General features: G+C 43.2%; 1 protein-coding gene across 1 annotated transcript in view; it reads right to left on the minus strand.

Moving 5' to 3' along the window:
* LOC126203311 (alpha-tocopherol transfer protein-like) overlaps nt 1–21,738 on the minus strand; it is a 175,833-nt gene that overhangs the window by 34,740 nt on the left and 119,355 nt on the right. The window contains exon 6 of the mRNA XM_049937577.1: nt 17,041–17,143. Coding sequence (XP_049793534.1) covers nt 17,041–17,143 — 103 coding nt within the window. The remainder of the gene's footprint in view (nt 1–17,040; nt 17,144–21,738) is intronic.

The raw sequence follows: 21,738 nt of genomic DNA on the forward strand, positions 1-21,738 counted from the left end.
TATGAACGAGGACGCAGGCATAATGTAAAGCAGTACTATTGCTCCAGAAATATTCGTTTAAACAGAAGGGTACCCAGGGACAGTGCTGTTGGTAAGCCTGCAGCGGAACTTTATTCAAGCAAGAGTTTTCTTCTTCGGTCGTCAGTCCTCTGACTCATTTGATGCTGCCCTGGACGATTTCCTCTCCTGTGCCGATGTTTTCATTCCAGAGTAGCGCATAAACCGAATGTACTCTGTTATTGGATATTCTCCAATCTCTGTCATCCAGTAAAATTTATTCCATCTACAGACGGCTCTAGTACCACGAAAATTATCCCACCCTATCTTTACGTATGTCCGATCATAGCGTCCTTCATTCGGGTCAGTGTTATTCACATATTCCTTTCCTCGTCGGTTCTGTGGATAACCACCCCACTTCTTATCACTCCAACTGATTTTTAACATCTTTCTGTGACACCGCATCTCAAACTTTTAGATTCTCTTATCCGTTTTTACCGAAATACCCGATGCACTTCCATGCAATCTTGTGTTGCAGACGTACATTCTACGAAAAAACTTTCATTATTTTCCCAATAAATTGAAGTTTGACATGTAACAAAGCAAGTTTTAAATGTAACCTAAAATAATTTCTATTGGAGAACTATTCAAAGCCGAATTTTACTTTAAAAGCTGGTACCCCACAAAAAAGAAAACCCGTTTTTAAGTTTAGTTGGTTGAGAAAGATTGAACAGTAATTCGTTCATTATTGTTAAAATGAATTTTACACACTGTGTCAACTGACCCCTTTCACACCAATTGAATAAAAAATTGTTGAAATGATCTATGGGAGATGTAAATAATTGTGGATGTATTATTTGCTACAGGTAACCCGAAGTAATTTCTTTAAGAATGATTACGCATTTCTTGAAAATTTTTTAAGACATTTGTGGGCATATATTTATGGATTGGAAGAGATCCTGTTTAAGTTACAGACAACATTTTGGCTGGCGACGATTCATAGTTTGGCGAACAGCGACTGCAACATAGGAGAGGAATCTACTGACATTAGGAGGGTTGGGTGAGATGAATTGATCTTAAAAAGGAAGCTGTAGTAAACTCTCAGCATTTTTTACTTGAAAGTAGTCTTAGAATCAGCTAAGAACTTTGCAGTTGGTTCTCTTGTTTTCCCTGTGTTTTACTGGTACGCTGTAAGACAATTCAAGCATTTTATTTCGTCTTTCGTATGTCGGACAAACCACTTTAAGCGGATTGAAAATGAAGGAATCAAATTTTATTGCGTTTTTGTGTGTAATTATGTGACAAGGAAAGTACAGTTAACGGAGCCTAAGCAAAAGAAAAAGCCACTAACCCAAGAACTCACCTTCGGAGAGTGCAAATTTCTACTGAAGTTTTATACTTTGCAGTGAGCTGGAACAACCCATACATCTACATACATACTCCAAACGCAACAGTACAAGCAAGAGTACTGTGCATGGCGAAGGGTATCCTGTACTTTTACTACTCATGTCCTTTCTTGTTCCTTTAGCAAATAGAGCCAAGGAGAGGAAAAAAAAAAAACCCTGTGCCTCCGTACAAGCCCCAATCTCTCCAATCTTATCTTCGTGGCCTTACACGAAATGTACATTGGCACCAGTATAATCGTCCTCTAGTCAGCTTCAAATGCTAATCCTCAATTTTCTCAATAGCGTTCCTCCAGGAGAACGTCGCCTTCCTTCCCGGGATTCCCATTCGAATTTCCAAAGCACCTCTGTAGCACGTGAGTGTCGATGGAGCCTACCTGTAACAGATCTAGCAGCACGCCTCTGAATTGCTTCCATGCCTTCCTTTAATCCGACACTCTAGCAGTATTCATCAACAGGTCGCACTAGTGTACTATATGCGGTCTCCTTTACATATGGATCACAGGTTCCTAAAATCCTCGCAACAAATAGAAGTCTGCCATTCTGATTCCATACTGTCCACTTTACTTGCTCACTCCATTTCATATTCCTTTGCAACAATGCACCTAGATACAATGATAAGCCTAAACATTATGACCACTGCCCACCGTGACGATGGATGCCGCCTGGCGACGTTGCGGCCACGTGTCGCGGTAACAGAAGTACACTCCTGGAAATGGAAAAAAGAACACATTGACACCGGTGTGTCAGACCCACCATACTTGCTCCGGACACTGCGAGAGGGCTGTACAAGCAATGATCACACGCACGGCACAGCGGACACACCAGGAACCGCGGTGTTGGCCGTCGAATGGCGCTAGCTGCGCAGCATTTGTGCACCGCCGCCGTCAGTGTCAGCCAGTTTGCCGTGGCATACGGAGCTCCGTCGCAGTCTTTAACACTGGTAGCATGCCGCGACAGCGTGGACGTGAACCGTATGTGCAGTTGACGGACTTTGAGCGAGGGCGTATAGTGGGCATGCGGGAGGCCGGGTGGACGTACCGCCGAATTGCTCAACACGTGGGGCGTGAGGTCTCCACAGTACATCGATGTTGTCGCCAGTGGTCGGCGGAAGGTGCACGTGCCCGTCGACCTGGGACCGGACCGCAGCGACGCACGGATGCACGCCAAGACCGTAGGATCCTACGCAGTGCCGTAGGGGACCGCACCGCCACTTCCCAGCAAATTAGGGTCACTGTTGCTACTGGGGTATCGGCGAGGACCATTCGCAACCGTCTCCATGAAGCTGGGCTACGGTCCCGCACACCGTTAGGCCGTCTTCCGCTCACGCCCCAACATCGTGCAGCCCGCCTCCAGTGGTGTCGCGACAGGCGTGAATGGAGGGACGAATGGAGACGTGTCGTCTTCAGCGATGAGAGTCGCTTCTGCCTTGGTGCCAATGATGGTCGTATGCGTGTTTGGCGCCGTGCAGGTGAGCGCCACAATCAGGACTGCATACGACCGAGGCACACAGGGCCAACACCCGGCATCATGGTGTGGGGAGCGATCTCCTACACTGGCCGTACACCACTGGTGATCGTCGAGGGGACACTGAATAGTGCACGGTACATCCAAACCGTCATCGAACCCATCGTTCTACCATTCCTAGACCGGCAAGGGAACTTGCTGTTCCAACAGGACAATGCACGTCCGCATGTATCCCGTGCCACCCAACGTGCTCTAGAAGGTGTAAGTCAACTACCATGGCCAGCAAGATCTCCGGATCTGTCCCCCATTGAGCATGTTTGGGACTGGATGAAGCGTCGTCTCACGCGGTCTGCACGTCCAGCACGAACGCTGGTCCAACTGAGGCGCCAGGTGGAAATGGCATGGCAAGCCGTTCCACAGGACTACATCCAGCATCTCTACGATCGTCTCCATGGGAGAATAGCAGCCTGCATTGCTGCGAAAGCTGGATATACACTGTACTAGTGCCGACATTGTGCATGCTCTGTTGCCTGTGTCTATGTGCCTGTGGTTCTGTCAGTGTGATCATGTGATGTATCTGACCCCAGGAATGTGTCAATAAAGTTTCCCCTTCCTGGGACAATGAATTCACGGTGTTCTTATTTCAATTTCCAGGAGAGTATGTAAGAGGGGCAAACACGGACGGGGATCACCATAGGGAAGGCATTGGACGCAAATGGGGGAATCCATTGAGATAAGCGACTTTGACAAAGGGCAGGTTATTTTCATGCAGAGCCTTTCTCTAAAACGGTGAAACTGGTCGAATGTTTACGTGCTACTGTCGTGAAAGGTCGCTAGTCGGCACAAACGCCGGCATCGAGGTGAACGTCGGCTGGAAACGTGCAGCGCACCACGGACGCAGGATGATGGGAGCAGTATTATGCTATGGAAGACTTTCTCTTGCACTTGCATGGGACCTGTGGCAAGGATCTAAGGCACGCTGACAGCTGGGAACCGCCTGTATCCTTCGCAAAACATGTAAGGTCATAAGCGCCCAGCATAGAACCATAGAATGCTGGGACCACGAGGGTAAAAAACCGTTTCAAGGTCCAATACAGAAAGGAAGAAAAATCTAAAACGTCAAGACGTTACGGAAGAGTATCTAAGAGACATCGACTAGACACCGGAGTCACCAGGTAGAAATCAAATCTCTTATCATATTTCTGCTTTTTAAAAAAACTTAAAATGCGAGCCACAGCTCAAACGTGATCCGCTAAAATGTCTGGCAAAGCGGGCGGCATTCTGACCGTGAGTTGCTGGCTACAGAAAGGACAGCTGGGTGCAGGGTCGCCGCTCAAGAAGTGTTAGTGACTAATGCGGCCGTGTCCTATTCGCAACCGAGCTAACATTTCCTTCCTCACGGCGAGACGGCTAGGAGGAAATCGACCAAGCTGTTGGGAGAGGTCTGACTTATCTGAGTTTGTTCCCATGAAGGAGGTACCAATGGTCATGCCAGATTGACGTGATACTCCGATAGAGAAAAGTACGAATATCTTGCAAGCAAACAGAGTAAGAGGCGGGCCTACCGAGATGGACTGCGGCCTTGGATGCAGAATCGGCAGCGTTATTCCCAGGCACACCAACATGGGCAGGAACCCACATGAACATCACTTGGGCTCCCCCATCCGGGAACAAATGGAGGCGGTCCTGGATCCGTCCAACGATGTGGTGGACTGAATCTGAATCATCCAGACTCTGAAGGGCACTGAGGGAGTCAGAGCAGATCACACAGCGAGTGAGCTGGTGCCTCCGGATGTAGTTAACAGCCTGATAGAGGGCAAAAAGCTCCGCGGTAAAAAAATTGTCCACTGATCGAGGAGCTGGTATTGAAACTTATCAGCCCCATCTTTGACCAGTATAAATGTCAATGTGTCAGAGCCAGAAACCTGCTACACTGGTTTGAGGAGCATTGTATGAACTCAAGCTGATGTTTCGGCGAACAAATCCGCCCGATGTAAATCCCTTTAAACGCATTTTGGTCGCTATCGGGCGCCATCACCACGTACCCAAACCAGCCGTCCTTTATACAAATTACATGACCTGCGTGTGGACATCTAATGCCACGCACCTCCAAAAACCTATCAACAACCTGTCGAAGCCCTGATACACAGAATCAATTATCTATTTCCTTCCAAAGACAGATGGACAAACAAATTATTAAGCAGGTGGTCATAATATTTTGGCTCCTCAGTATATTTACTGGAACTAAATGTGTCAAGGAGGACACTACTAAAGCTGTATTCGAAGATTATGGGTTGTTTTCCCTATTCGTCTACATTAAATCACATTGTTCTACATGCAGGGTTAGTTGCCGTTCATCACACCAACTGGGAATTTTGTCCAAGTCATCTTGCATTCTCCTACAATCACTGAACGGCGACACTTTCCCGTACTCAACAGCGAACAATCGCAGACTGCTGCTCAACCCATCGATCAAATCATTTGTGTGTCCTCACACACCTCTGGCGCTCTCCTGACGATACCCTTGCCTCTGATGAACGCTCCTCAGAGGACAACGTACTGGGTTCCGTTATTTAAGAAGTCTTCGAGCGATTCCCATGTCTGGGAACCTATTCCGTATGTCTGTACTTACGTTAACAGTCGGCAGTGTGGTACCGTGTCAAATGCATTACGAAAACTTAGAAATATGGAATCCGCCTATTGCCCTTCATCCATAGTTCGTAGTATATAATGTGAGAGAAGGGCAGGCTGAGTTTGACATGGAGGATGCTTTCTAAAAATATGTATTTGTGGAGATAAGCTTTTCCCACTTATTCGAACTGAGAATATGTTAGAAGCTTCTGCAACAAACAGATGTTAAGGATATTGCTCTGTAGTTTTGCAGGTACGTTCTTTTATGGTATATGAAAGAGTCACCTGCGCTTTTTTTTCCAGTCACTTGAGATTTTGTGCCGGGCGAGAGAATCCCGATAATTCAATCTAAGTAAGAGACCAGTGCTGTGAAGTACTCTTTGGTTTTACAAAGTGGGATTCCATCTGTACCTGGCGACTTACTTGCTTCCAATTCTCTTCGTTTCTCTACGCCAGGGTTGTTAATTACTACGTCCTCCATACGGGAGTATGCACGTTGGTCAAGCGGAGTGTTTGTACGATTCTCTCGCGTGAATAATTTCGTAGACACAAAATTTGAACCTTCAGCTTTACTTTTGCTATGTTCTACTGCCACACCGGCCTAGTCAACGACTGACTGGATGGGAGTCTTAGACCAGTGTTGCCGTTCTAGCGACAAAGTCGCTAGAACTAGCGGATTTTATGAACTTTTAATGGCCAAAATTGTGGCTTTAGCGGGAAAAAAAATTGTAACCAACGACTTCCAACCAACGACTTCCAACCAACGACTTCCAACCAACGACTTCCAACCAACGACTTCCAACCAACGACTTCCAACCAACGACTTCCAACCAACGACTTCCAACCAACGACTTCCAACCAACGACTTCCAACCAACGACTTCCAACCAACGACTTCCAACGACTTCTAACCAACGACTTCTAACGACTTCTAACCAACGACTTCTAACGACTTCTTAGGCAGTCAAGACTAAGTTACCTTTTAAAAAGCAGTCAAGACTAAGTTACCTTTTAAAACTTTTGCCTATGAGTCGGTCTTAAAACTCAGTCACTTTCGGCTATGGACCACCGCTACATCCTTTAATTCCCCAATTCCCTTGTTGGGAGGGAAAATAAAAGATTACTCCATGGAAAATCTCAACGGATGCATATTGTACCGCAAAATACTTTTACACAACCAATATCCGCTAGAGACTTAACTCTTCGTTTATACTCGCATAATGCAGTCAATTGCGATTCAAAACGCTTCCTTGCTATCATGAACTTTCTTACGACCTGCTAATTTTAACAATTTTCTTGGAAACTTATACACGGCTATCTTAATTATGTACAAAAAGATGCACATATTTCCTTAATCTAGTACAAAAATGCACAGCTGTGTTTTCTTTTTAATGAAACTGAAGTATGAAACCAAATACTAGTATATTAATAGGCACAGATTGGAAAAGCTGTCAATTGACAAGCTAGTGAGCTTCAAGGTAACCACTATTATTAAGCCTTCGCGGCCAGCTTTGGAGAATGGCTATCCAACTACATCATCGTTACTTGCATTTATCACTAACTTGCTGGAATAGTGGCGAGAGATTCCCTTGAAAACAGAACAGGGTCTCTATTTACTCATTCCGAGACTACTGGAAGCTGTTTTGAATGCCAGGTTTCCTACATCGCGTTAGGCTTGGTAATTTCCCGTGCTTTTTGCTGTTTCCGTGTTTCTGTCCAACCCTTTTAGCTAAAACGAAACTATTTAACTATCTTTTTCGAGGTGATAAAACTTTATGACCCATATGTACAGCTGCGATGAATCACATGACTGGCTAGAACACACTAAAATAAGAATAAATGGGAAGATCAGTTCAAGGAGGGAAGTAATCGACGGGGGAGGCAAAAGTGAATAGCACAGTGGCTCAAATGGCTCTGAGCACTATGGGACGTAACATCTGATGTCACCAGTCACCTAGACTTAGAACTACTTAAACCTAACTAACCTAAGGACATCACACACATCCATGCCCGAGGCAGGATTCGAACCTGCGACCGTAGCGGTCGCGCGGTTCCAGACTGTAGCGCCTAGAACCGCTCTGCCACCAAGGCCGGCGACACAGTGGCAGCTGAGTTACTGCGCAGATGCACGGTGTGTGATATGAAAGTGAAAAATGCTTGATTCTTCACCGAAAAAGCTCGTAGAAGACAAAACCTGCCGCAAGAACGTAAGCAAGAAATTGGCGCCTGTGTGGTTGCTGTTGAGAGGATACGTGCAGTCCGCTTGCTCGTAGTACACCGTGCTGTGAAGCGAAACAGCGGCTGGAGAAAATGTTGCGTGTAACCACTGCATGCGGCGCACGTAAGAGCTTCTGCGAATTCTGCGCTGCAGAGGTGGCAACGTGCAATTTCGCAAACAGCTGATCGGATGTCAAGCGAGTGTAGGACTGCTTCGTTCCAGGAGGCGCAGCAGCTAACATCGCATGCACGGTGATTGGGCGAGACACTTTTCCGCGAACTGCCTGCTGCAGTAATGACACAGTGGCCGGCCGATCGCCTCAAATTGCCGCACCGACAGCGGCCCACAACGTGTCATTTTTCCTATCGACAGCCGGATCCGTCCAGTTCACTAGTCACTGGCGCGAATCCTCCTTCCCCACAGCCTGATTTTACTGCAACCGACAACCCAAATCCAAAGCTTCTGCTGTGACATTCTCTGAAATTTAATCTCGGCAGTGTGGTTAACGTACTTTGTGTGAACGCTTATTAAGAATCCCCCCAACAACAAATTTAAGGCAATCGCCTTTAATTGCACGGACGACGGCTATCATTTTCAGACTTGTTAAGAATAATGTCCAGTATTCCTGGAAGGTTTGGAAGATAGTGTTCAACAAGCACTAGTTACGCAGTAAAATAAATACTAATTTGCACTGCCTACGGCGGCTGCTGTGGCCGAGCAGTTCTAGGCGCTTCAGTCCGGAACCCCGCGACCGCTACGGTCGCAGGTTCGAATCCTGCCTCGGGCATGGATGCGTGTGACGTCCTTAGGTTAGTTAGGTTTAAGTAGTTCTAAGTCTATTGGGACTGATGACCTCAGACGCTAAGTCCCACAGTGCTTAGAGACATTTGAACTCTTTTGCACAGCCTACACGTTCCAGCAAAATGGAAAAATCTTCGCAGCAGCTAAAACGTCGTGTTCGAGAAAGACCGATCAACATTCCAGGACGCCTCTGCACGTGTATTTGACAAATCGATCCATATACCCTGTCGTAGTGGGAACCAGTGTGGTCACACTTAAGTACAGTCGCGTTCCAGTTTGAAGTAGTGTGCGTTGCTACCTCGTACTGCAAACACACCAAGTCAAAGAAATTGCCTTCGCGGGCCGCCACGAAGGCTTCCTGTTGACGTAATTAAATCTCTTTTAGATTTTATTAAAACCTTTATTTGGCCAAGACTGCAATGCGTAAAACAGTGATTACTAGTTTCAACCGCTTAAATGGTCATCTTTGAATCTTGATACAAACATGAAGTGTATCAGTCAACGGACTACGTAAGACGCTTTGTGCCATCTTGGCCGAATAAAGTTTTTAATGAAATCTACGGCATTGAAATTTAAGTCATTAAAGTTGTTGTTGATCAGGAGAGAAAGCAGTGACACTGATGACGAAAACGTGCAAGCAAAAAGTCGAAGGTGAGTAGGTCGATGACGTGCGTATTACGGAAGAAGGGATTTAAAAAAAAAAAAAAAAAAAAAAAAAAAAAAATTGGCTCTGAGCACTATGGGACTCAACAGCTGAGGTCATTAGTCCCCTAGAACTTAGAACTAGTTAAACCTAACTAACCTAAGGACATCACAAACATCCATGCCCGAGGCAGGATTCGAACCTGCGACCGTAGCGGTCTTGCGGTTCCAGACTGCAGCGCCTTTAACCGCACGACCACTTCGGCCGGCGAAGGGATTCAGTGCCGAGTGGAGTGGAATTCAACTATCTCCACAAATAAGTGGAAATACACACAGTAAATATTCCAGTTAAGATTACGATAAATATGTTATTAGGTAAGAACTTCCACGGTATTAGGAAGAATACAATGAAACACCAACTTGGCGAAATCCTCACGGCTTTTGTAGCACACAGAACTTTGCTTCAAGGAAGTTTAGCGTAGTAACTCAGTGAAAAAACACACACTGGTTTTAAAAGACGCCGAAATAGCCATTTGCAAATCAGATTACATAATAATAATAATAAATAATAATAATCCCGTGGAGGCCCGGGAAAAGAATAGGCCTCCGGTATGTTCTGCCAGTCATAATAGGCGACGAAAAGAACAAACCACTAATAGGGCTAACCCCCCTTTTAGTGTGATTAGTTGGTTCAGGACAGAACTAAAGAAGCCTCGGACAAGCGCCGTCATGGTCGGGGACGACGCTTGAACCCTATGCCCGCCCACAATGGTAACGACACTGCTAGCCAACTGGAAAATGATTTAAATCCAAATAGAGGTGTTTTGCAGGATATGCTTCCTGCAACCACCCTAGAAGGAAAACAAAGACAGAGGATGAGATGGTCAGATGAAGTTAATCGACACCTCATGTTCTGTTATTACCAAGCAACAAACCTAGGAACCACCACAACTGGATACAGATCACAAGTATACACAACGTTTATTACCACATACCCAGAATTAAAATTTTTAACAGAACAACGACTAGCTGATCAGATCTGTGTAATAATCAAACATAACAGGATACCCCAGTCAGAATTAGAAAACATCAAACAACAAGTACAACAAATACTGGAACAAAATAATGTGCAATCAGAAGAAGAAGAAAATACAGTAATGGACTCAAACATCCCAGAGCAAACAAACAAAGAACAACACGCATCAATTAAACAATCAGAGGAAAAGGAAATCTTAAGACAGCCACCAGAACAAGCACAAATAAACACGAAGTGACACACATGTTAGATATAGAAGAAAAATTTCAGCTGACATATATAGAATACAAAGACACAAATACAGACATAAGACCATTCTTGCATAGACCACCAAATAACCCACAAGTCGAAACAACAATAAAAACTATCAACACAATCATACACAACAAAATAAATGAAAACACAACTATGGAAGAGTTACAACTACTGGTTTATATAGGAGCACTCACTACACTAAATATACACACTAGGCAGAGATCAGAACCAACCAACACACAGAACAAACCCACAAAACCAGCATGGCAACACAGGCTACAGATCAGAATAGAAAAACTGAGAAAAGACATCGGACAGCTAACACAATTTATAAGAAATGAAATCTCGGAAAAAAACGAAAAAGGTTAGGTAAAATCTCACAACAAGAAGCGACAGAGCAATTAGACGAAAAGAAGCAGAAATTACAAGCATTAGCCAAACGACTCAGAAGATACAAAAAAAGTGAAAATAGAAGGAAACAAAACCAAACATTCAACACAAACCAAAAGAAATTTTACCAGACAATAGATAACACACACATTAAAATAAACAATCCACCAAACATAACAGACATGGAACACTTCTGGAGCAACATATGGTCAAACCCGGTACAACATAACAGGCATGCACGGTGGATACAAACAGAAACAGACACATACAAGATGATACCACAAATGCCTGAAGTGAAAATTTTGCAACATGAAGTCACCCAAGCAATTAATTCTACTCACAATTGGAAAGCCCCTGGAAATGATAAAATAGCAAATTTCTGGTTAAAGAAGTTCACCTCAACATATTCACATCTAACTAAATTATTTAACAGTTACATTGCAGACCCATACACATTCCCTGATACACTTACACATGGAATAACTTATCTGAAACCTAAAGATCAAGCAGACACAGCAAACCCAGCTAAATATCGCCCCATAACATGCCTACCAACAATCTACAAAATATTAACTTCAGTCATTACACAGAAATTAATGGCACATACAACACAGAACAAAATTATAAATGAAGAACAAAAAGGCTGCTGCAAAGGAGCACGAGGATGTAAAGAGCAACTGATAATAGATGCAGAGGTGACATATCAAGCTAAAACTAAACAAAGGTCTCTACACTACGCATACATTGATTACCAAAAAGCTTTTGATAGTGTACCCCACTCATGGTTACTACAAATATTGGAAATATACAAAGTAGATCCTAAATTGATACAGTTCCTAAACATAGTAATGAAAAACTGGAAAACCACACTTAATATCCAAACAAATTCAGATAATATCACATCACAGCCAATACAGATTAAGCGTGGAATATACCAAGGAGACTCATTAAGTCCTTTCTGGTTCTGCCTTGCTCTGAACCCACTATCCAACATGCTAAATAATACAAATTATGGATACAATATTACTGGAACATACCCACACAAAATCACACATTTGCTATACATGGATGATCTAAAACTACTGGCAGCAACAAATCAACAACTCAACCAATTACTAAAGATAACAGAAGTATTCAGCAATGATATAAGTATGGCTTTTGGAACAGACAAATGTAAGAAAAATAGCATAGTCAAGGGAAAACACACTAAACAAGAAGATTACATATTGGATAACCACAGCGACTGCATAGAAGCGATGGAAAAAACGGATGCCTATAAATATCTAGGATACAGACAAAAAATAGGAATAGATAATACAAATATTAAAGAAGAACTAAAAGAAAAATATAGACAAAGACTAACAAAAATACTGAAAACAGAATTGACAGCAAGAAACAAGACAAAAGCTATAAATACTTATGCCATACCAATATTGACCTACTCATTTGGAGTAGTGAAATGGAGTAACACAGACCTAGAAGCACTCAATACACTTACACGATCACAATGCCATAAATATAGAATACATCACATACATTCAGCAAGAGAAAGATTCACAGTAAGCAGAAAGGAAGGAGGAAGGGGATTTATCGATATAAAAAACCTACATTATGGACAGGTAGACAATTTAAGAAAATTCTTTCTAGAACGAGCAGAAACTAGCAAAATACACAAAGCAATCACTCATATAAATACATCGGCTACACCACTACAATTTCATAACCACCTCTACAACCCTTTAGACCACATAACATCAACAGATACGAAGAAAGTAAATTGGAAAAAGAAAACACTTCATGGCAAGCACCCGTATCATCTAACAGCCACACATCGATCAAGACGCATCCAACACATGGCTAAGAAAAGGCAATATATACAGTGAGACAGAAGGATTCATGATTGCAATACAGGATCAAACAATAAACACCAGGTATTACAGCAAGCATATTATTAAAGATCCCAATACCACAACAGATAAATGCAGACTTTGTAAACAACAAATAGAAACAGTAGATCACATCACAAGCGGATGTACAATACTAGCAAATACAGAATACCCCAGAAGACATGACAATGTCGCAAAAATAATACATCAACAGCTTGCCTTACAACATAAACTTTTAAAGCAACAAGTTCCTACATACAAGTATGCACCACAAAATGTACTGGAGAATGATGAATACAAATTATACTGGAACAGAACCATTATAACAGATAAAACAACGCCACATAACAAACCTGACATCATACTCACCAATAAAAAGAAGAAATTAACACAACTAATCGAAATATCCATACCCAATACAACAAATATACAAAAGAAAACAGGAGAAAAAATTGAAAAATACATCCAACTGGCTGAGGAAGTCAAAGACATGTGGCATCAGGATAAAGTTGACATCATACCAATTATAGTATCAACTACAGGAGTCATACCACACAATATCCACCAGTACATCAATGCAATACAGCTACATCCAAACACATATATACAACTACAGAAATCCGTAATTATTGATACATGTTCAATTACCCGAAAGTTCCTAAATGCAATATAACACATACCGTACAGTTAATAGGAAGTGACGCTTGATCAAGGTCCGCGTCACTTTCCATTCTCAACCAGACTTAACGTCTGAGAAAGTAAAGAAATAATAATAATATAATAATAATAATAATAATAATAATAATAATAATTTCGTGAGTGTCAGTAGCCGTGTGGAAGTCTTTCATGTGTCGTTCCAGTCGCATGTGACACACTACATTAGATTTTACTGTAAAAAATGAAACGTCAAAATAAAAGCGAACAATAGTTTATACAGGAGTAATGCAAATTCACGCACATTACGCTGTGAAGAAATGTGAATGTTATTTGTGTACATCGCGAATTCAGAAAACGTTATGACCTGTTTCGCTTGTGCTACGCAATCACCTTTAGTTCGTAATTTATCATTACAGAGTATCATCTCAAACGCTGTGCATTTAGATAGTAAGTCACAGAGTTTTAATGATAGATTACTTGATTGTACAACACTTTTTGACGTTTGCACACGGTACGGATATTTTAATATCTGAAGATGATTGCTAGCAGAATCGAAATGTCTTATTTTATACACCCCCGATCTACCCAAATAAAGATTATGATAAAAATTAAAATCCCTTACCCAAATTCTTGAACTGTCAATAAAAGTGACAAAGCGATAGTCGGCGATAAGTATTGTTAAAAAACGTATGGCATGCAGTGCACTGACGCCTTGGGACAAATCTGTATAAAAATATTACAAGAAGGTATGTTTTAAAACTTATCAGGAGTGATTTGTCAGTGTGACGTAAAAACTTTCTGGGAATGTGAATACCGCAAGAACACAAGTTAGTACGTGGTCTGGTTTATTGTCGGTAATTTAAGTGAAAAGTCCAGGATAGGTGAAAAAACTGACGCCCACATCAAATCGACTGCAAGAGTGCTACATCTAATGGCCACAAGAATAATATTTACGGCTGACAAACCCACGTAGGTTATGCTTATAAATAAATACTTCTGTTGATAAAATGCCCACAAATGATAAAATCAGCGTATCCGTGTGCGCATTTTATCAACTGTGAGCATTTTATCGATTGGATTTTTGTAGAGTCATGTGTGTGCAGGTAGTGTTTTTTATGCTTCGACATTATATAATGTAACAATTTTATAACAAGCTCCACAAGACCAGATATTGGCAGTGTAGAGCTGTTTTGGAGCAATAGAAGTGTCTATACTGCTATCGAAGTGCGTTAATTTTGAACCATACCGACCGTCTCACGGCACTGTATGTGTACCTTACAAAATACTTCTGTAAACTGAGACATTCTTTCGTTTCCAGAATGAGATTTTCACTCTGCAGCGCAGTGTGCGCTGATATGAAACTTCCTGGCAGATTAAAACTGTGTGCCCGACCGAGACTCGAACTCGGGACCTTTGCCTTTCGCGGGCATGTGCTCTACCAACTGAGCTACCGAAGCACGACTCACGCCCGGTACTCACAGCTTTACTTCTGCCAGTACCTCGTCTCCTACCTTCCAAACTTTACAGAAGCTCTTCTGCGACCCTGCAGAACTAGCACTTCTGAAAGAAAGGAGTTAGAATCTTGGTCGGGCACACAGTTTTAATCTGCCAGGAAGTTTCATATCAGCGCACACTCCGCTGCAGAGTGAAAATCTCATTCTGGAAACATCCCCCAGGCTGTGGCTAAGCCATGTCTCCGCAATATCCTTTCTTTCAGGAGTGCTAGTTCTGCAGGGTCGCAGAAGAGCTTCTGTAAAGTTTGGAAGGTAGGAGACGAGGTACTGGCAGAAGTAAAGCTGTGAGTACCGGGCGTGAGTCGTGCTTCGGTAGCTCAGTTGGTAGAGCACTTGCCCGCGAAAGGCAAAGGTCCCGAGTTCGAGTCTCGGTCTGGCACACAGTTTTAACCTGCCAGGAAGTTTCATTCTTTCGTTTGTTTCGCGCGTACATGACAGTTGCTGCTTCGAAAATAGAAACTGTTTTTAGGCTTTGTAACATTATCTATTAGCATCGAAGTAACTTGAAATAAAAGGTTGACAATTGCGGAATCGAAGCTTAATTTAATGTTTCTGACACGCTAAAGGTTAACGTGAAACCGAAGCTAACAGGAGCAATGCTGATACACCTGTGAACGCATCATTATCCGAGGTCCAGTCGACTTTTTCCGTTTTCTTTGTTGCCTGCTAACAGTATTTTCTCAAACGTCCTGATTTTTTTCGTCTCTGAATTTTAATTTTCCATGTTAACTTAATATTATTGGTCTACGAACAAAATTCATTCTTGTGAGTAATCTTAAGTATTTTAGATTGTGAACCAAAATGGTGGCATTCGTATTTATATTAATAACACGGCATATAATATTTAAAAATGTTTACCATTTCGGTCTCGAAGTAATGTACCTATAAAACGTTGAGTGGATTCCAGCCAGTCATTTGGGATACATTATGTGTGTAATTCCTCTCAAGTTTTTCCTTTTGGGACACTATACGTTCTGAATCTCACCCTTTCATACCAAAAACGGAAATTACCAAGTCTTTCCGCCTCTCGGAAAAAGTGCCTGGAAACAGAGGAGTCGTGGCGCCGAATCCCGGCCGGACCAAGGGAATTTCGTCTGCCTTTAACATAGCCTTTAGAAAAAAGGAAGATTAGGGTTTAACGAGCCGTCGACACCGAGATCATTAGAGGCGGGATCTAGCCGTCACCTTTCGCCGATGTGAAGTGTAGCCAAGAAAGACAGGCGGATCGGATTCCGCGTCAACCTGTAGGTTGTTCTTACCCGCTTTGACAAGTGGGGTAGGTAAGGGACACACATGACGTAAGTCGCCGAAGTGGGATCCAGTTTTAAGACTAGGCTCTTTACACACACGAAATAGTAATTATATTTGATAAATTTTTGCAGTTGCCAAAGATGGAGTGACTGCATATTTTGACATACTTCACTTGGTGCTGTAACTTCGACATTGCTGCCAGTGCTCGGCTGGAAAACAAGCCTTCTTGCATCTTATTAAGTAATCAACCTTCTACGAAAGTAAATAACTAGCGAGGGTTACTGGGAGTACTGAAGCTATCGGGGAGGGTTCCGAGTCGTGTCTTGACATTTCAGACTGTTAAAGAATTACTCGCGTTCAGGATTCGATTTCCGGTACGGCACACTGTTTTAATCTGCCAGGAGGTTTCAGTTTTAAGAAGACGTTAAGCAGTGCAGATGGATGCCACTCGTACATATCTTTCTCTACGGATAGAATTGGAGTGGCAGTCATTAAAACGTTTTTCGTTGCGACGGGGTCTTCTCACGAAATTTAAATCACCAGTTTTCTCATCCGATTGCGAAAACATTGTTTGCACCAACCTACATAGGGAGAAATGATCATCACGATAGAAATAAGATAAATCAAGTCGCGCACAGAAAAATTTAAGTGCTCGTTTTTCCCGCACGCCGTTCGCGAGTGGAACAGTACAGAGACAGGTGGTTCATTGAAACCCCTGCCAGACACTTTATTGTGAATAGCAGGGTAATCACGTGGATGTAGATGTACGGAAACAAGGAGCCCACCTAACTGTGACCGAAGAACACGGTTTTACATTCGGTGGTGGCACTTCCTGCAACAGCGCAGGTACTGTCACTGCTGCTTGAGACACGCAGCTCTAAGTGGTGACTTACCGTTGAGCTCTGCCAATGTTCCCGCTTCCCCGCCGTACTCCTTCGGCAGAATCCTCTTTGGGAAGAACTTGTGAAGTGACTCCAGGTCAGCGTGCTGGTGAAACTGCAACATACGAAGACAATACAGTAGCAGATCAACAAAGGGATCTTTGAATCAAACAATAATCGTTCCAAATGCAGTGTCTCAAAAAAACATTTTGGGCGATAAACTATGACGAAGGAGATGACCATGAAGTCGCAATGCAAGAGTGAGAGCAGCTAAATGGAAGGCACCTGGGGTGTTGGGACTGGCTGTTCAAAATTTTTCAGTACATTATTGTGTATGAATATAAAATATTTCTATATAATTTTGGTTCGTGATCAGTATAGGAGGGCAAGCCGTTGATAGTCAGCACTTAGTTCTGACTTGAAAACTAAAGTTTCACAGCGGCCTTATTCAAAAAATTTTTCACACAAGCGACTTACCGTATGTCCTCCCCGCCCCTTCTCCGTCGTTTATTTTCATTCGTGTCAGCTTTTGCAACTAATTGTACACATATCTTACACTTATGAGCCTCTCGTGTCTCTCGCCGTTTGACACCCTAAGTGGCAGCTTGAGTCGCTTTGACCTTAAACCGGCCCTAGCCCTAATTTTATCACTACAAGAAAAACTTACGTACTTCTGAAACTTCCTGGCGGACCGAGACTCTAACTCGGGACCTCCTCGTTATTTAGAAAGTATTGTTCCAGTTGGAAGCAGCAGATCTGCTCATCGAAGCACTCAAGTTCCTGTTGTTTGCAGTGAGACCCCTGTAAGAGGTTGAGACTTGTTAGTTTAGTGAAGCGTGATATTGTAGCTCCACTGGTAGCTTACTTTTCCAGAAAGGTTCTACGAAAAACGAGGAAAGGCGGAGAGAGAGAGTGGTTTGACGGTCCGTCGCCAACGAGGTCATGAGACAAGCACCACAATCGCAGGTTTTTTAAGGACAGTGAAGAAAATCGGCAGTGTCCTTTCCGAAAGGCCCCTCGCAGTATTTCCCTTAAGCGATTTGGGTATAAGCTAAAAACATACGTCCTTATGGCAGGCTGGGGAACTGAACCTAGACTCTCCAATGCGAGATAGTGTTTTACCTCTGCACCACTTTATTCGGCTTAGTCACATTGTGTGAGCTGACTGCTGTAAATACGAGGGAACTCGCTGATAATTTAGTTTGAACTGAAAGCCTCCAGCTCACATTTATTTTTAGTCAGCGTACCCAAATAGCAGGGTCTCAGTGCTAATACAATGAAAACCTTCCCCTTAGTGTACAAAATTTTGACGCATGAGGGAACAATAACACGACCAAACTTTTTTCTTTCATTCGTAAGTCTTCTGGTTTGATATAGCCTGCCACGAATTCCTCTCCTGTGCCAACCTCCTTATCTCAGTAGCACTTGCAACCGACGTCCTCTGTTTGTTGGATGTATTCCAATCTCTGCCTTGCTCTACAGTTTTTACCCTCTACAACTTTTAGTACCATGGAAGTTATTCCGCGATGTCTAACCTCCTTGTTGTCGGTATTTTGCATATATTCCTTTCCTCGCCGATTCTGCGCAGAACCTAATTCCTTACCTTATCAGACTAATTTTCAACATTGTTCTGTATCACCACATCTTAAATGCTTAGATTCTCTACTGTTCAGTTTTTTCCTAGAGTCCATGTTCACGGCCGTACAACGCTGTGCTCCAAATGTACATTCTCAGACATTTCTTCCTTAAATTAAGTCTATGTTTGATTCCAGTAGACTTCTGTTGGCTAGGAATGCCCTTTTTGCCATTGCTAGTCTACTTTTTATGTCCTCCTCGCTCCGTCCGTCATTGGTCATTTTGCTGTCTAGGTAGTAGAATTCCTTAACTTTATCCACTTCTTGACCGTAGATCCTGTGTTAACTGTATTGCTGTTCTCATTTCTGCACTTTCGTTACTTTCGTCTTTCTTCAATTGACTCTCAATCCATATTCTGTACCCAGAAGACCGTTCATTCCATTTAGCAGATCTTAATTCTCCTTCACTTTCACTCAGGATAGCAATGTCATCAGCGGATAGGATCATTGATATTCTTCCACCTTTAATTTTGAGAATTTCTTTTACTTCCGTTATTGCTTTCTGTAGCGTAACCCTACTTTTCTAAATTTTGAACATCTTTCGGCATTTTACATTGCCTAACTCTCTTTCCAGGTCGACAAATCCTATGAACCTCTATTTTCTTCAGCCTTGCTTTCAGTATCAACCCTATCGTCAGAACTGGCTCTCTGATTTCTTAACTTTCCTAAAGCCAACTTATCGTCATCTAACACATCCGCAGTTTTCTATTCTCCTATTTATTATTCTTGTCAGCAACTTTGATGCGTGAGATGTTAATTCTGACTATGGCGTAATTCTCGCACTTGTCAGCTCTTGCTGTCTTCGGAACTGTGTTTCGTGATTATCGTGACACTTTCTCAGTTACAGTCCCCGTGTCTTGTGGGTACACGTTACATGTATTACATGCAGTGGTTTCCATAGCCTTTCTCATGCTGCTGATCCTTTATTCTTCCGCATTTAGGAGCGGCTTCCCATCCTAAGGTCAAGAGTGCCCTGAACCTCTTTGACAACGCCGTTGACTGAATGAAGGTGAATTGTGATGCTGAAACTCTTCGGCCGTCATTTCCGATTATCTCTGTTAAAAATTTAAGCGTAGCGGGGTTAGAACCCGGGACCAAGGACGTTCCTGATCAAATACGAATCAAAGACGCTACCCCTCCCTATACCACGGGTGAACTGATCTGACAGTATCTATGAGATACTCTTAGTACAACGAGAACTAGTCCGTGTTGCTGTCTTTAACTGAAACCTAAACTGAGCCAATGTGACCAACTTCACTTTGTGGGGATCGTGTATCTTTGCACATCGATATATTTGTCATTCTTTGTTGGAGTGGGACCTAAACTTTTCGATCTGGTTCGTTGCAGAGTGTATTACATTAACGCAACCATTGCTGTTTAGCCGGGTCCCGTATTCCAACGTAATCACAGCTGACTGACAATGCTTTCAATAATAGTGATTGTTGCGTTGAGCACTTAGCGTGGTGGTCGAGTGCAGCACTAGACGAGCTGTAGACTTACGACGATGTGCGCGCCAGCATTACTCTGACGTGGTTCCCAGCTATCTTTCAGTATAATTATTCGCGCCATATTTCGATTGTTTTTGAAGTTGGAGTGACGTATGGTGAATTCTGAATATTGCTAAAACTAAGTGTATTTAAGAGGTTTTGAAATGAGTAATGATTTCGATGACAAACCGTGCAGTTTGTGATATGGTATCTACGACTGTTCTCAAACGAATCCGTCATTATTCACTTTTTCAAATTGCTGGTAAATTGCCACACCAAGAAGAAATGCAGATGATAAACAGGTATTCATTGGACAAATATATTATACTAGAACTGACACGTGATTACATTTTCACGCAATTTGGGTGCATAGATCCTGAGAAATCAGTACCCAGAACAACCACCTCTGGCCGTAAAAATGGCCTTGATACGCCTGGGCATTGAGTCAAACAGAGCTTGGATGGCATGTATAGGTGCAGCTGCCCATGCAGCTTCAACACGATACCACAGTTCATCAAGCGTAGTGACTGGCGTATTGCGACGAGCCAGTTGCTCGGCCACCATTGACCAGACGTTTTCAATTGGTGAGAGATCTGGAGAATGTGCAGGGCATTTTCTGTATCCAGAAAGGCCCGTACAGGACCTGCAACATGCTGTCGTGCATCATCCTGTTGAAACGTGGGGTTTCGTAGGGACCGTATGAAGGGTAGAGCCAGGGGTCATAACACATATGAAATGTGACGTCCACTGTTCAAGGTGCCGTCAACGCGAACAAGAGGTGACCGAGACGTGTAACCAATGACACCCCATACCATCACGCCGGGTGATACTCCAGTATGGCGATGACGAACACACGCTTCCAACCTGCGTTCACCGCGATGTCCCCAAACACGGATGCGACCATCATGATGCTGTAAACAGAACCTAAATTCAACCGAAGAAATGAAGTTTTGCCATTCGTGCACCCAGGTCCGTCGTTTAGTACACCATCGCAGGCGCTCCTGTCTGTGATGCAGCGTCAAGGGCAACCGCAGCCATGGTCTCCGAACTGACAGTCGATGCTGCTGCGAACGTCGTCGAACTGTTCGTGCAGATGGTCGTTGTCTTGCAAACGTGCCGATCTGTTGACTCAGGGATCGAGACGTGGCTGCACGATCCGTTATAGCCATGCCTATAAGATGCTTGTCATCTCGACTGCTAGTTATACGAGGCCGCTGGGATCCAGCACGGCGTTCCGTATTACCCTCATGAACCCACCGATTACATATTCTGCTAACAGCCATTGGATTTCGACCAACGCGAGTAGCAATGTCGCGATACGATAAACCGCAATCGCGATAGGCTAAAATCCGACCTTTAAAGCCGGAAACGTGATAGTACGCATTTCTCCTCCTTACACGAGGCATCACAACAACGTTTCACCAGGCAACGCTGGTCAACTGCTGTTTGTGTGTGAGAAATCGGTTGGAAACTTTCCTCATGTCAGCACGTTGTAGGTGTCGCCATCGGCGCCAACCTCGTGTGAATGCTCTGAAAAGCTGATCATTTGCATATCACAGCATCTTCTTCCTGTCGGCTAAATTTCGCAT

The sequence above is a fragment of the Schistocerca nitens genome, chromosome 9, assembly GCF_023898315.1.
Source record: "Schistocerca nitens isolate TAMUIC-IGC-003100 chromosome 9, iqSchNite1.1, whole genome shotgun sequence".
Taxonomy (NCBI): Eukaryota; Metazoa; Arthropoda; class Insecta; order Orthoptera; family Acrididae; genus Schistocerca; species Schistocerca nitens.